At 35.2% G+C, this 13,737-nt stretch overlaps 1 protein-coding gene across 2 annotated transcripts in view; it reads left to right on the top strand.

Annotated features, from left to right (window-relative positions):
- Positions 1 to 13,737, top strand: part of LOC120860228 (tyrosine-protein kinase JAK2-like) — a 119,062-nt gene that overhangs the window by 60,121 nt on the left and 45,204 nt on the right. For both annotated transcript variants that reach the window (XM_040236013.1, XM_040236012.1), the window contains exons 5-6: positions 1,373 to 1,490; positions 11,223 to 11,368. Coding sequence is in view for 1 of the 2 variants with exons in the window: in XM_040236012.1 (XP_040091946.1) it covers positions 1,373 to 1,490; positions 11,223 to 11,368 (264 nt within the window). In the remaining variant the exon portion in view is untranslated. The remainder of the gene's footprint in view (positions 1 to 1,372; positions 1,491 to 11,222; positions 11,369 to 13,737) is intronic.

The raw sequence follows: 13,737 nt of genomic DNA, 5'->3' as shown, positions 1-13,737 counted from the left end.
ATAAAATTTCATATGATTCAGCAGTGCCACCCAGGCATATATGCAAGAGAAATGAAAATATACATCCTCAGGAGAAAAAAAAAACTTGTATATGATTATTAATAGCAGCATTATTCACAACAGCAAAAAGGTGGAAACAAACCAAATGTCCATAAAGTGATGAATGGTTAATCGAAATGTGATACATCCATACAATGAAAATCTAACTGGGCAATAAAATGTCTAGAATAGATAAATTTATAGAGAGAGTAATAGTAACTTAGGGCTGGAAAGTAGATATGGGTGGCTTGGGTGTGACTGCCAGTGAGAATGGAATTTCTTTTATGGAAGATAAATACGTTCTAAAGTTAGGTTTTAGTGATATTTGTACAATGCTTTGAATATACTAAAAACATTTAACTTTTAATGAAGTATGTCTCAATAGAGCTGTGAAAGCAGTATAGAAGTTTTTTTGTTTCTTTGAAGGACAAGTTTGTTACATCCATTTTATAGTTGATTTACAGTGTTATGCTAGTTTTGGTGTTCAGCAAAATGATTAAGTTATACATATTTATGTATATTGTTTTTCATATTCTTTTCCATTGTGGCTTATTACAGGATATTGAATATCCCTGTGCTATAAGTAGGACCTTGTTGTTTATCCATTCTATATGTAATAGTTTGCATCTGCTAACTGGAAACTCTCGAGCCAACCTTCCCCCACTCCCTACCCCTTTGGCAACCACAAGTCTGTTATCTATGTCTGTGAGTCTGTTTCTATTTCATAGATAAGTTCATTTGTGTCTTATTTTAGAGTCCACATATAAGTGACATCATGTGGTATTTGTCTTTCTCTTTTTTTATGACTTTGCTTAATAAGATAATCTCCGGGTACATCCATGTAGCTGCCAGTGGTATTATTTCGTTCTTTTTAATGTAATTGCCATTTCTTAAAAGAAGAAGCAATGGTTTCCAGTGGTATTATTTCATTCTTTTTAATGTAATCTCCATTTTTAAAAAGAAGACACAATTGTTTTCACACCAAATTTAACATTTTCACATTCTTCCATTGATATTGCTAGAATTACATTAAAATTTTTTTGTTAATGTTTTATTTCTACATTCCTCTATTTTCTGTTATTGCTTTTATGTTCTGTGCATTGAAGAAGGCAGATTATGAATTTTAAACTTATGTTTCTTATATTTTCTGCCTATATTACTACTGTGGTTTTATCCGTATTTTCTTTTATCCTCATTTTATATTTAACACTCTTAGTTGTGTTCTCTGATTATGGGATAATACCTTTTGGTAGACTGCAACTGGTTATATATACACAGTATATCTGTTTTAGAACTGTTTGGAGGCTGACTGAGTATTTTAACTGTCTCGTAGATTTTACTTTCCTTACTGGTATTGTAATGGCAGCAACAGAACCTATCGACATGGAATAGCTCGAGGTGCTGAAGCTCCTCTTCTTGATGACTTTGTCATGTCTTACCTTTTTGCTCAGGTATGATTATATTATCTTCATTGTACATGTGTTAAATTATAAATATCTTGCTGTATAGTATATTTCTTAATCTGGAAATTATTTGCATATGGGAAAATTGATGCTCTGTGTGCATAGCAGGTGCAGAGAGGTGACAGAATTGAGTCTTTTATCACTAATGTTAATCCCTTAGCTTTTGGATGTATGTGCATGTGTGCCAAGTTGTACCGACTCTTTGCTGCGACCCAATGGACTATAGCCTGCCAGGCTCCTCTGTCAATGGAGTTTCCTAGGCAAGAATACTGGAGGGGGCTGCCATTTCCTACTCCAGGGGATCTTCCTGACCCAGGGATCAAACTGGCATCTCTTGTGTCTCCTGCATTGGCAAGCAGATTCTTTACCACTGATGCCACCTAGGAAGCCCATCGCTTATGGATAATAGACTCTAATTTATAAAGATTCCTAGAATTGGCCCTTTTGAATTTTCTTTTTTACTTTAGTGCTTTAAATGATTTTAAGAATTCACAAAGTTTAGACTGAGTTTTACAGCATGATTCCTGTAGACCTAAGTGGCTGTAATATAGGACAGTGAAATTTATTTAGAGGTATTTTAAAGAAATTCCTAAACAGTTTCAGACTTTTATTAGTGGGTAGCAAAATGTAAAGAAAGTAAGTAACTTCATAAAAAGTGAACTATCCATATACAGTAGTATGTGTAGCCCCTCATAGGAGGGGAGCTAGTTGTTGATACTTAGCCTAAAAACTGTGTTCCAGTTACTTATTTATTAATACTGTATGATTTTTGTGGTGTTTTGGAACATTTTAAAATGCTGTCTTGTTTATAACCTTGATTTAAACAGTAATTAAAATATTTTGTCATTAAATTACTTTTGAGTCTATGTGCTGCAAGAATGAGGAGTAGTTAGTAAAGAAAGAAATTAGTGCTTTTATGTAAAGATATGCTCTTGATATTCCCAAGGTATCCAGTCAAGTTCTAAATCAGATTTGCTAATATCATGGGAAGTAATCTCACAGATCCTCATAGCTCACATTTCTAAGATGTGTAGTAGATATAGTTGTTTATGAGCAACAGATTAAAGAATATTTCTTTTTTGCTATATAGAGCAACTGACATTTTTATGTGTGAAGGGATATAATATACTTAATAAAGTTCATTATTTTAGCCATTTTTTAGTGATCAAAGCAGTGCTTTAATTCAGGGAATTCATATTGTGCAGCCTTTGCCTCCATCCATCTCCAGAACATTTTTCATCTTCCCAAATTGAAACTTTTTACCCATTAAAAAGTACCTCTTTGTTTCCTTCTCCTCCTGACCTCTGGCAGCCACCTTTCTACTCTGTCTTTATTCATTTGCTTATTCCAGTTGAGCTCAGTTAAGTGGAACTATACAGCATTTACTTTTTTGTGACAGGCTCATTTCTCTTATCATAATGTCTTCAAAACTCATCTGTGTTTGGAATGTGTCAGGATTCCCTTCCTTTTAAGGCTGAGTAATATTCTGTTGTATATACCACATTTTGTTTGCTCATGTCTCTGCTTGGAGAGTTGCTTTGCTTCTGCTTTTTGGTACTTATGAGTAATACTGTAATGAACATGAATGCACAGATATCTCTGAGACCTTAATTTTAATTCTTTTGGATATATATCCAGAAGTGAGACTACTAGATCATATGGTAATTGTTTTTAATGTTTTTAGGAACTACTATACTGTTTTCCATAGCAGCCCGCACCTTTTTTACCTTACTGCCAGTGGCACACAAGTGTTCCTCACCAACACTTTTTGATAATGGCCATTCTGATAGGTGTAAAGTGATATCATGTTGTGATTTTGATTCGCATTTCTTTAATGATTAATTATGTAGAGCATTTTTGTAAGCTTATTGGCCTCTTGTATATTTTCTTTGGGGAAATTTCTGTTCAAGTCCTTTGCCCATTTCTTTAATCAGGTTATTTAGGGTTTTTTTTTTGTTGTTGTTGTTGTTGTTGTCTGGTTCTGGCTACTAACCCCTTATTATATATATGATTTGCAGTTATTTTCTCCCGTCTGTGAGGTGCCTTTTCACTGTGACTATGTCCTGTGATGCACGAACATTTTAAATTTTGATGTAGTGCAATTTGTCTATTTTTTCCTTCTGTTATCTATACTTTTAGTGTCAAATGCAAGAAATAATTGTCAAATCTATCGTTGTGAAGCTTTCCCTCTTTATTTTTTATAAATATTTTATGGTTTTAGCTCTTATATTTAGATCTTTGATCTGTTTTCAGGTTTTTTTTTTAATTATAGTTAATTTACAGTGTTGTGCTAATTTCTGCTGTACAGCAAAGTGATTCATATATCCATATATACACTCTTTCATAGCTTCCCAGATGGTACTAGTGGTAAAGAACCCACCTGCTTTACCATGTAGGAGACACAAGAGATGCAGGTTTGACTCCTGGGTTGGGAAGATCTCCTGGAGGAGGGCACAGCAACCCACTCCAGTATTCTTGCCTGGAGAACCCCATGGATGGGGGCGCCTGGTGGGCTACTCCATAGGGTCACAAAGCGTCGGATACAACTGAAGAGACCTAGCATGCACACACGCACACTTTTCATATTCTTTTCAATTACAGATTATCATAGGATATTGAATATAGTTCCCTGTGCTATACAGTAGAACCTTGTTATTTATCCATTCTCTAGTTTACATCTACTAACCTGAAATTCCCAGTCCGTTCCCCCACCCCGTGGCAATCACATGTCTGTTCTGCATGCCTGAGTCTGTTTCTGTTCCATAGATAAGTTCATATTTTAGATTCCACTTACAAGGGATATCACATGGTATTTGTCTTTCTGTTTCTGACTTACTTCACTTCTGTGATAATCTCCAGATCCATCCATGTTGCTGCAAATGGCATTGTTTCATTCCTTTTTATGGCTGAGTAGTATTCCATTGTATATACGTAGCATACCTTCTTTATCCATTCATCTGTCAGGGGAGATTTAGGTTGTCTCTATGTCTTGACTCTTGTAAATAGGTTGCTGTGAACATTGGGGTACCTTTATCTTTTCTGAATTACAGTTTTTTTCAGATATATGCCCAGAGGTGAGATTGCTGGATCGTATGGTAACTCTGTTTTTAGTTTTTTTTTTTGAGGAACCTCCATACTGTTTTCCATAGTAGCAGTACCAACTTATATTCCATTCCCTCCAACAGTGTAGGAGGGTCCCCTTTTCTCCATACTCTCTAGCATTTATTATTTGTAGCATTTGTTATTTGTTATTACTTTTTAATGATAGCCATGCTCACCAATGTGAAGTGAGATCTCAGTGTATTTTTGTTTTGCATTGTTCCTCTGTCCATGGAGTTTTCCAGACGAGAATATTGGAGTGGGTAGCCATTCCCTTCTCCAGGAAGTCTTCCCGACCAAGGGATCAAACCTGAGTCTCCTGCATTGCAGGCGGATTCTTTACCATCTGAGCCACTAGGGAAGCCCAGCAATGAGTGATGTGGAGCGTCTGTTCGTGTCCTGTTGCCTATCTGTATGTCTTCTTTGGGAAATGTCTAGCTCTTCTGCTCATTTTTCAGTTGGTTTATTTGTTGTTTTGTTATTTAATTGTACGAGCTATGTGTATATTTTGGAAATTAAGCCTGTTAGTTGCATCATTTGCAGGTATTTTCTCCCATTATATAGGTTGTCTTTTTGTTTTGTTTGCATTTTGCTTTACTATGTAAAAGCTTGTAAGTTTGATTAGGTCCCATTTATTTATTTTTACTTTTTTACTTCTATTGCCTTGACAGACTGACCATAGGTAGGATTTATGTCAGAATGTTTTGCTTATGTTTTCTTCTAGGAGTTTTATGGTGTCATGTCTTATATTGAAGTTGTTAAACCATTTTGAGTTTATATTTGTGTATGGTATGAGCGTGTGTTCTAATGTTGATTTATATGTGGCTATTCAACTTTCCCAATACTACTTGGCTGAGGAGACTTTTTCCCAATGTATATTCTTGTCTCCTTTGTTGAAGATCAGTTGCCCATTGGTGTGTAGACTTATTTCTGGGCTCTCCATTCTGTTCTGTTGATTCGTATGTCTGTTTTTGCACCAGTCCCATGCCATTTTTATTAGTGTAGCTTTGTAGTAATGTCTGAAGTCTGGGAGGGTTATGCCTCTTGCTTTGTTCTTTTTCCTTAGGATCACTTGCTTTGTTCTTTTTCCTTAGGATTACTTTCGTAATTCTGGGTCTTTTATGGTTTCATATAAATTTGAATATTATCTGGGAATTCCTTGGCAGTCCAGTGGTTAGAACTTGGTGCTTTCACTGCCAGGTCCTGGGATTAATCCCCAATTGGGAAACTAAGATCCTGAAAGTTGCATGGCATGGCCAAAAGAATTAGATGATTCCTTTTAGTTTGTGAAAAATGTCATGGGTAATTTGAAGGGATTGTGCTAAATAAATCTGTAGATTTCTTTGGGTAGTATGACCATTTTAACAACATTTATTCTTCCAATCTAAGTACATAGGATATCTTTCTATGTTTTTGAATAATCTTTAATTTTCTTTATTAATGTTTTATAGTTTTCAGCATATAATGCTTTTACCTCCTTGATCATATTTATTCCTAAGTATTTTATTTTTTTGAATAAAATACAATTTTGTTTCAAAAGCAATTTTGTTTTAACATGCTCCTTGATATATCATTGTTAGTGTAAAAATGCAACCAAATTCTGTATGTTAATCTTATATCCTACTACCTTGCTGAATTCTTTTATCAGTTCTAGTAGATTTTGTGTGGAGTCTTCAGAGTTTTCTATATGTAGTGTCATGTCACCTGCATGTAAGGACAGTCTTATATTTTGAGGTAATTTTTAAATGCTGTAAGGTAAGAGTCCATCTTTATTGTTTTGCATGTGTATATCCAGTTTTTTCAGCACTATTTGTTAAAAAGGCTGTTCTTTTTCTGTTGAATGGTCTTGGCACTCTTGTCAAAACCATTTGACTGTTAACCAACTTTTTCATAGCTTCCTTTGTTTCAGCAGTCATTAAGGAAAGAGAGAAGCTTCTGAGAATAGGGTACTATGAAATTATGACTTTCTGCTGCTTTTATGATTGTATTATTTCATCTGTTATGCATATATGGTTTATTTGGTGGCATGCTAGTTAAGTCCCATTGATAGGCCAGGTTTTCCTAAGCTATTCATTGAGCTACGTTACCATAATATTAGTATTATGACATCCTGTTCTTTTGATCTAGAAAAATGACAGGTGAGTTCCAATTTTATCTTTCTAGAAGAGATTTTTCTTATCTAGGATGGCAAAATAATTTCATAATAGAGTCCTATTGCGTCTGGACACTACCACACGCAATTTTCTATTACTTAATATCTCTACTTCTCTAAATCCATGCCCAGAAAATAAATAGGTAATAGTTAACTTATTCTTAGATTGTATTGATATCAGATTAGACTTCATGCATGTTTTAGACTAAATATAGCTAATTTTTTACTATAACTGTTTTCTTTCTTTCTTTGTTTTTTCCTGGCTGAGGTAGATAAAATTGCTTGGTTCAAATGTCAGCTGCCTACATGCGAAACTGCTTTTCCACAGTTCTAATTAAATGAGTCAATTAAGTGAGTCAGTTTTATTGATGGTTAAGAAGGCTAGTTTAAAATTATATGCTTTGGCATTTGGGACTCTTTCATTTGTACTTTTTCCTAATGGTTATTTGGTTGATTCTGTTGTTAGCACTGCACTAATTTTTTCATATGTTTATTGCCTTTTGGGCATGAGTTCCACAGGATACACTCATAAACAGAATTTATTATACTCTGGTCCCATATAGTATATGAAACGGAAGCAAGCTATTAAAAATAATCTACCTAGCCTTTGGTTATCTGTGGCTTTTTAAATCAAGAATGATTTACTTGCCTATTTTTAGAAGTGGGGTGAAATTAGTATTTGAAATTGAGCAAAAAGAAATATTCTTCTGTGAGTCAGTTTTGCCTTATCAATATTGAGGCCTTTGTTTTGGGTGGGTGTGTGTATGTGTGTGCTTACTGGTTATTTCATGGTTTGTGCCTTTTAGGTAGTATATTTCTTTTCTTATACAAAAATGTTTTCTAATTTGAAACTTAGCTACCACATATACTTTTCAGTTCAGGTCAGTTGCTCACTCGTGTCCGACTCTTTGTGATCCGATGATTGCAGCACGCCAGCCCATCCTGTCCATAACTAACACCCGGAGTTCACTCAGACTCAACGTCCATAAAGTCGGTGATGCCATCCAGCCATCTCATCCTCTGTTATCCCCTTTTCCTCCTGCCCCCAATCCCTCCCAGCATCAGAGTCTTTTCCAATGAGTCACCTCTTTGCATGAGGTGGGCAAAGTACTAGAGTTTCAGCATTAGCATCATTCCTACGAAAGAACACCCAGGACTGATCTCCTTTAGGGTGGACTGGTTGGATCTTCCTGCAGTCCAAGGGACTCTCAAGAGTCTTCTCCAACACCACAATTCAAAAGCATCAATTCTTCGGGGCTCAGCTTTCTTCACAGTCCAACTCTCACATCCGTACATGACCACAGGAAAAACCATAGCCTTGACTAGACGGACTTTTGTTGGCAAAGTAATGTCTCTGCTTTTGAATATGCTGTCTCGGTTGGTCATAACTTTCCTTCCAAGAAGTAAGTGTCTTTTAATTTCATGGCTACAATCACCATCTGCAGTGATTTTGGAGCCCCCCAAAATAAAGTCTGACCCTGTTTCCACTGTTTCCCCATCTATTTCTCATGAAGTGATGGGACCAGATGCCATGATCTTCATTTTCTGAATGTTGAGCTTTAAGCCAACTTTTTCACTCTTCTCTTTCACTTTCATCAAGAGGCTTTTTAGTTCTTCTTTACTTTCTGCCATAAGGGTAGTGTCATCTGCATTATCTGAGGTTATTGATAGTTCTCCTGGAAATCTTGATTCCAGCTTGTGCTTCTTCCAGCCCAGCGTTTCTCATGATGTACTCTGCATAGAAGTTAAATAAGCAGGGTGACAATATACAGCCTTGACGTACTCCTTTTCCTATGTGGAACCAGTCTGTTGTTCCATGTCCAGTTCTAATTGTTGCTTCTGACCTGCATACAGATTTCTCAAGAGGCAGGTCAGGTGGTCTGGTATTCCCATCTCTCTCAGAATCTTCCACAGTTTATTGTGATCCACACAGTCAAAGGCTTTGACATAGTCAATAAAGCAGAAATAGATGTTTTTTCTGGAACTCTTTTGCTTTTTCCATGATCCAGCAGATGTTGGCAATTTGATCTCTGGTTCCTCTGCCTTTTCTAAAACCAGCTTGAACATCAGGGAGTTCACGGTTCACGTATTGCTGAAGTCTGGCTTGGAGAATTTTAAGCATTACTTTACTAGCATGTGAGATGAGTGCAATTGTGCGGTAGTTTGAGCATTCTTTGGCATTGCCTCTTTTTGGGATTGGAATGAAAACGGACCTTTTCCAGTCCTGTGGCTACTGCTGAGTTTTCCAAATTTGCTGGCATATTGAGTGCAGCCCTTTCACAGCATCATCTTCCAGGATTTGAAATAGCTCAACTGGAATTCCATCACCTCCATTAGCTTTGTTCATAGTGATGCTTTCTAAGGCCCACTTGACTTCACATTCCAGGATGTCTGGCTCTAGATGAGTGATCACACCATCTTGATTATCCGGGTCATGAAGATCTTTTTTGTACAGTTCTTCTGGGTATTATTGCTACCTCTTCTTAATATCTTCTCCTTCTGTTAGGTCCATACCATTTCTGTCCTTTATCAAGCCTATCTTTGCATGAACTGTTCCCTTGGTATCTCTAATTTTCTTGAAGAGATCTCTAGTCTTTCCCATTCTGTTGTTTTCCTCTATTTCTTTGCATTGATCACTGAGGAAGGCTTTCTTATCTCTCCTTGCTATTCTTTGGAACTCTGCATTCAGATGCTTATATCTTTCCTTTTGCTTTTTGCTTCTCTTCTTTTCACAGCTATTTGTAAGGTGTCCCCAGACAGCCATTTTGCTTTTTTGCATTTCTTTCCATGGGGTTGGTCTTGATCCCTGTCTCCTGTACAGTGTCACAAATCTCCATCCATAGTTCATCAGGCAGTCTATCAGATCTAGGCCCTTAAATCTATTTCTCCCTTCCACTGCATAATCGTAAGGGATTTGATTTAGGTCATACCTGAATGGTCTAGTGGTTTTCCCTACTTTCTCCTACTTTTAAGTGCATATTAATTTTTTAAAATAAAATTATTTTTTAAATTTATGTAAAACTTAATTTCATGAGATGTCATCATATGGAAGAAGGGAGATATGTGTATAAAATATGGATGATCTTTTCTCTTAGTTTAAGCCTTGGTTGGTATTTCAGCCATTATTATGGCTTTTACCTTTCTTATAAAGAAAATTGTTATTTTTAGAATCCTGGTACTTTTAACCTTGCTCCCATTACATATTTAGTCTGATTTTATCTGTGTCCCTAAAATGTCTAGATCAAAATCTTAGAATTTTTTTCCATTTTCTTAATTCTTTTACATATAATTATAAAGTTAATGGGTTTTTCAGACTCTTTTAGTGTCTTTTCTTCTATGCAGCAAAGCCTTACTCTCATATTTGAACTATTACTGCAGCCTCTTGAAGAGTCTCCTTGAATACACTTTATTTTCTTAAAGTCCTTGTATTATTGCTACTTCTACCAGTGAAACAGGCATGATGCTTTAAGAAAAGATACTTTATGAAATGGATACATTTAAGAAAATGGTTCTCTATTGCTTCTGGGATCCAGTTGTTGAAGAGTACCTGCAGTTTGACCCCAACTTGCTTTTCCAAGTCTTAATTCACTCTGTTCACTTTACATGAATTATCTGCTCCAACCAAACTACTTTGCATCTCTGAACATGCCTTGTGCTTTCTTTTTGTGTAATTTCTTCTATTTCTGCATCCTGTTTTGTGTTAATCAAAAATTTCTTCCAGGACTTCTCTAGTGATCCAGTGGTTAAGAGTCCACCTTTTGCAGTGCAGGAGACATGGGTTCAATCCCTAGTCAGGAAACTAAGATCCCTCATGCCCTGCAGCAGCTGAGCCACAGATCCTGTGTGACAAAACAGAGACCCAGTGCAGCCAAATAAATAAATGAATAAATATATTTTTAAAATTTCTTCATATTTAAAGAATACATGAAATTTCAATTTTTCTGCAAAACTTTTCCTAATTACTGCTGCTAGATATAATCTCAACTTCTTTTAAGTTCCTAAATCATCTGTTGTGTGGTACTCACTCTACAGTGTCTGGCATTGTAATTTTTTTTTTTTTCCCACTTGTTTCACTTCCTGGCTACATTTTAGTCTCCTTGGAGGCTGTGGCTACATCTTATATTTCTTTGTAGCCAAAACAGTCCTTAGTACAATGCTTTGAGCATATTTGGAACTCAGTACATATTTAATTGATTAATACCTATTTTAATTTAGGTAATTTTGATGTTGAAGATACAATTTGAAGATAGAATCAGTGAAATAGGCTGATAATTGGGAACCTAACTTAAATCTTTGCAGAAGAACTTATACTAAAACTTAATGGCAAAGTGTTTCAAAATCAAGGGAGGAGTTGACCTTGTTAAATGTATGTTCTGAAAATTATGCTATAGATTAAAATACAATAATAGATTAAAATGTGATAGTGAAACTTAAGAAATATTTTCTTCTATATTTTGTTTTTACTTTAGTGGCGGCATGATTTTTTACATGGATGGATAAAAGTACCTGTGACTCATGAAACACAGGAAGAATGTCTTGGGATGGCAGTGTTAGATATGATGAGAATAGCCAAAGAAAAGAATCAAACGCCACTGGACATCTATAGCTCTATCAGGTAATTTTCTTATGCAAATCTGTATAAGTATGACTAGTTATAGTTTTTGTATAACTTACTTGTTTTTTTCCAGTTTGCCTGTATTTATTTTTTGGTGTTTTTTAAAAATTAAATGAAAAAAATTTTTAATTCCATAGGTGCTTTAGGATTTTCAGAAGTTTCAAACAAATGATTTTGTATGTTATCACAAAAATCCTTTTTCCCTTCTACCTCTATAGAATTCCTCCTTCTTTCCCTCACCCCACCAGAAACCACTAGTTCATTTTCTATATTTGTGAGTCTACTTTTTTGTTATGTTTACCAGTTTGTTGTATTCTTTAGATTCTACATATAAGTGATACTGTACACTATTTGTCTTTCTCTGTCTGGCATACTTCATTTAACACAATTCACTGCCAGTCCATCCATTTTGCTGCAAATGCAAAATTTTGTTCTTTTTTATGGCTGAGTTGTATTCCATTGTGTGTGTATGTGTGTATATACCACATCTTATTAATCCATTCATTTGTTAATGGATACAGGGTTGCTTCTGTACCTTGGCAATTGTAAACAGTGCTGCTTGAACATTGGGGTGCAAGTATCTTTTCAAATCAGTATTTTTGTTTCTTTTACATTTATACCCAAGAGTAGAATTGCTGTGTCATATGTTAATTTTAATTTTAATTTTTTGAGATGCCTCCATACTATTTTTCACAATGTTGTACCAGTCTACATTCCTCCCTCACCAACATTTGATATTTGTATGATTTTTTTTTTACTAATAGCCATTCTGGTGGGTGCAAAGTGACATGTCTTTGTAGTTTTAATTTGCATTTCCCTGATGATTAGCAATATTGAGCATCTTTTCATGTGCCTGATGGCCATCTGCATTTTTTCTTTGGGAAAATGTCTATTCAGTTCTTATGCCCATTTCTTAATTGGGTTGTTAGGTTTTTTGATGTTGAGTTATGTAAGTTGAGAACTGACTCATTGGAAAAGACCTTGATGCTGGGAAAGATTGAGGCAAGACGAGAAGGGGACAACAGAGGATGAAATGGTTGGATGGCATCACCAACTCGATGGACGTGAGTTTGAGCAAGCTCCGGGAGTTGGTGATGGACAGGGAAGCTTGGCGTGCTGCAGTCCATGGGGTTGTAGAGTCGGACATGACTGAGTGAACTGAACTAAATCCTTTATCATTCATTTCATTTGCAAATATTTTATCCCATTCAGTAGGTTGTCTTTTCATCTTGTTGATGGTTTCCTTTGGTATGCAAAAACTTTTAAGTTTAATTAGGTCCCATTTATTTGTTTTTTCTTTTATTTTCTTCGCTTTAAGAGATGAATACCAAAAAATATATACTGTTATGATTTATGTCAGGGTGTTTTTTGCCTGTGTTTTCCTTGAGGAATTTTATAGTATGCAGTCTTACATTTAGACTTAATTCATTTAGACTTTTAATTCAAAATCCATTTTGAGTTTATTTTTGTACGCTTGACATAAAATTATAACGTATTTAAAGTGTACATCTACCTATATATTGTAAAACTGTTCCCTCTTTATTAATGTATCTATCACCTCACATAAATATTTCTTTATTCATTTATTGTAAGAACTTACATTCTACTCCTTTAGCAGGTTTCTGTTATATAATACAGTGTTATCAGTTATTGTCAGGTTTTACATTAGCTCCTTAGGCCTTATTCATCTTATAACACATCCAGCAGATTCTTAGACATGTGATCCACAGACTCCGAATTATTCTTCTGTATCTTGAATTCTGACAGTCATGCCTAATATGATTTTTCGAAATGCTGCTCCTAAGGCCCAGCTTTAATGGCTATAAGACTTCTACTCCTTTTGAAGCTATATATGACTACTGTAAGGATGTTTTGATTTTTTTTTTTTTGAAGTTTGAAGACTAAACATTTGTTTTACATATTATATATCCCTACCTGATTATAAGTTTGAATATGTCATGAATCTGGTTAAAATTCTCTTTATTCCTAGAAATCCTTCTCTCAGTAACTGGCTTTTGTCCCTCTTTTTATGACTGCCCTCGTGTTAAATACCCAGTTTGCAGGTTATCAGTTTCTATGTTTCCCTCTTTGGTTTTAGGTATTCTTGTCTTGTTTTCAAATGTCTATTAGTCCTTAGTCCTATTAGTCCTTAGCCTATTAGTCCTTAATGTCTACTAAATCTAAGGGTGTAGGCCAGCCATAGGGAACGATTTCAGGAACTCACTGAAGTTATCTTAAAGATTCCAACATCTAAAGAAAAAACAAAAATGTTTCTGTGTTCCAGTAAGGCCTTGATCTTTATTAAAATCCAGACAAACACCTCTTAGGATAATAACTTACTCATTCATTTGTTCATTCATTTATTCATT

The sequence above is a fragment of the Oryx dammah genome, unplaced genomic scaffold (assembly GCF_014754425.2).
Source record: "Oryx dammah isolate SB20612 unplaced genomic scaffold, SCBI_Odam_1.1 HiC_scaffold_11050, whole genome shotgun sequence".
Lineage (NCBI taxonomy): Eukaryota > Metazoa > Chordata > Mammalia > Artiodactyla > Bovidae > Oryx > Oryx dammah.
This window is presented reverse-complemented; position numbering and strand designations above follow the sequence as displayed.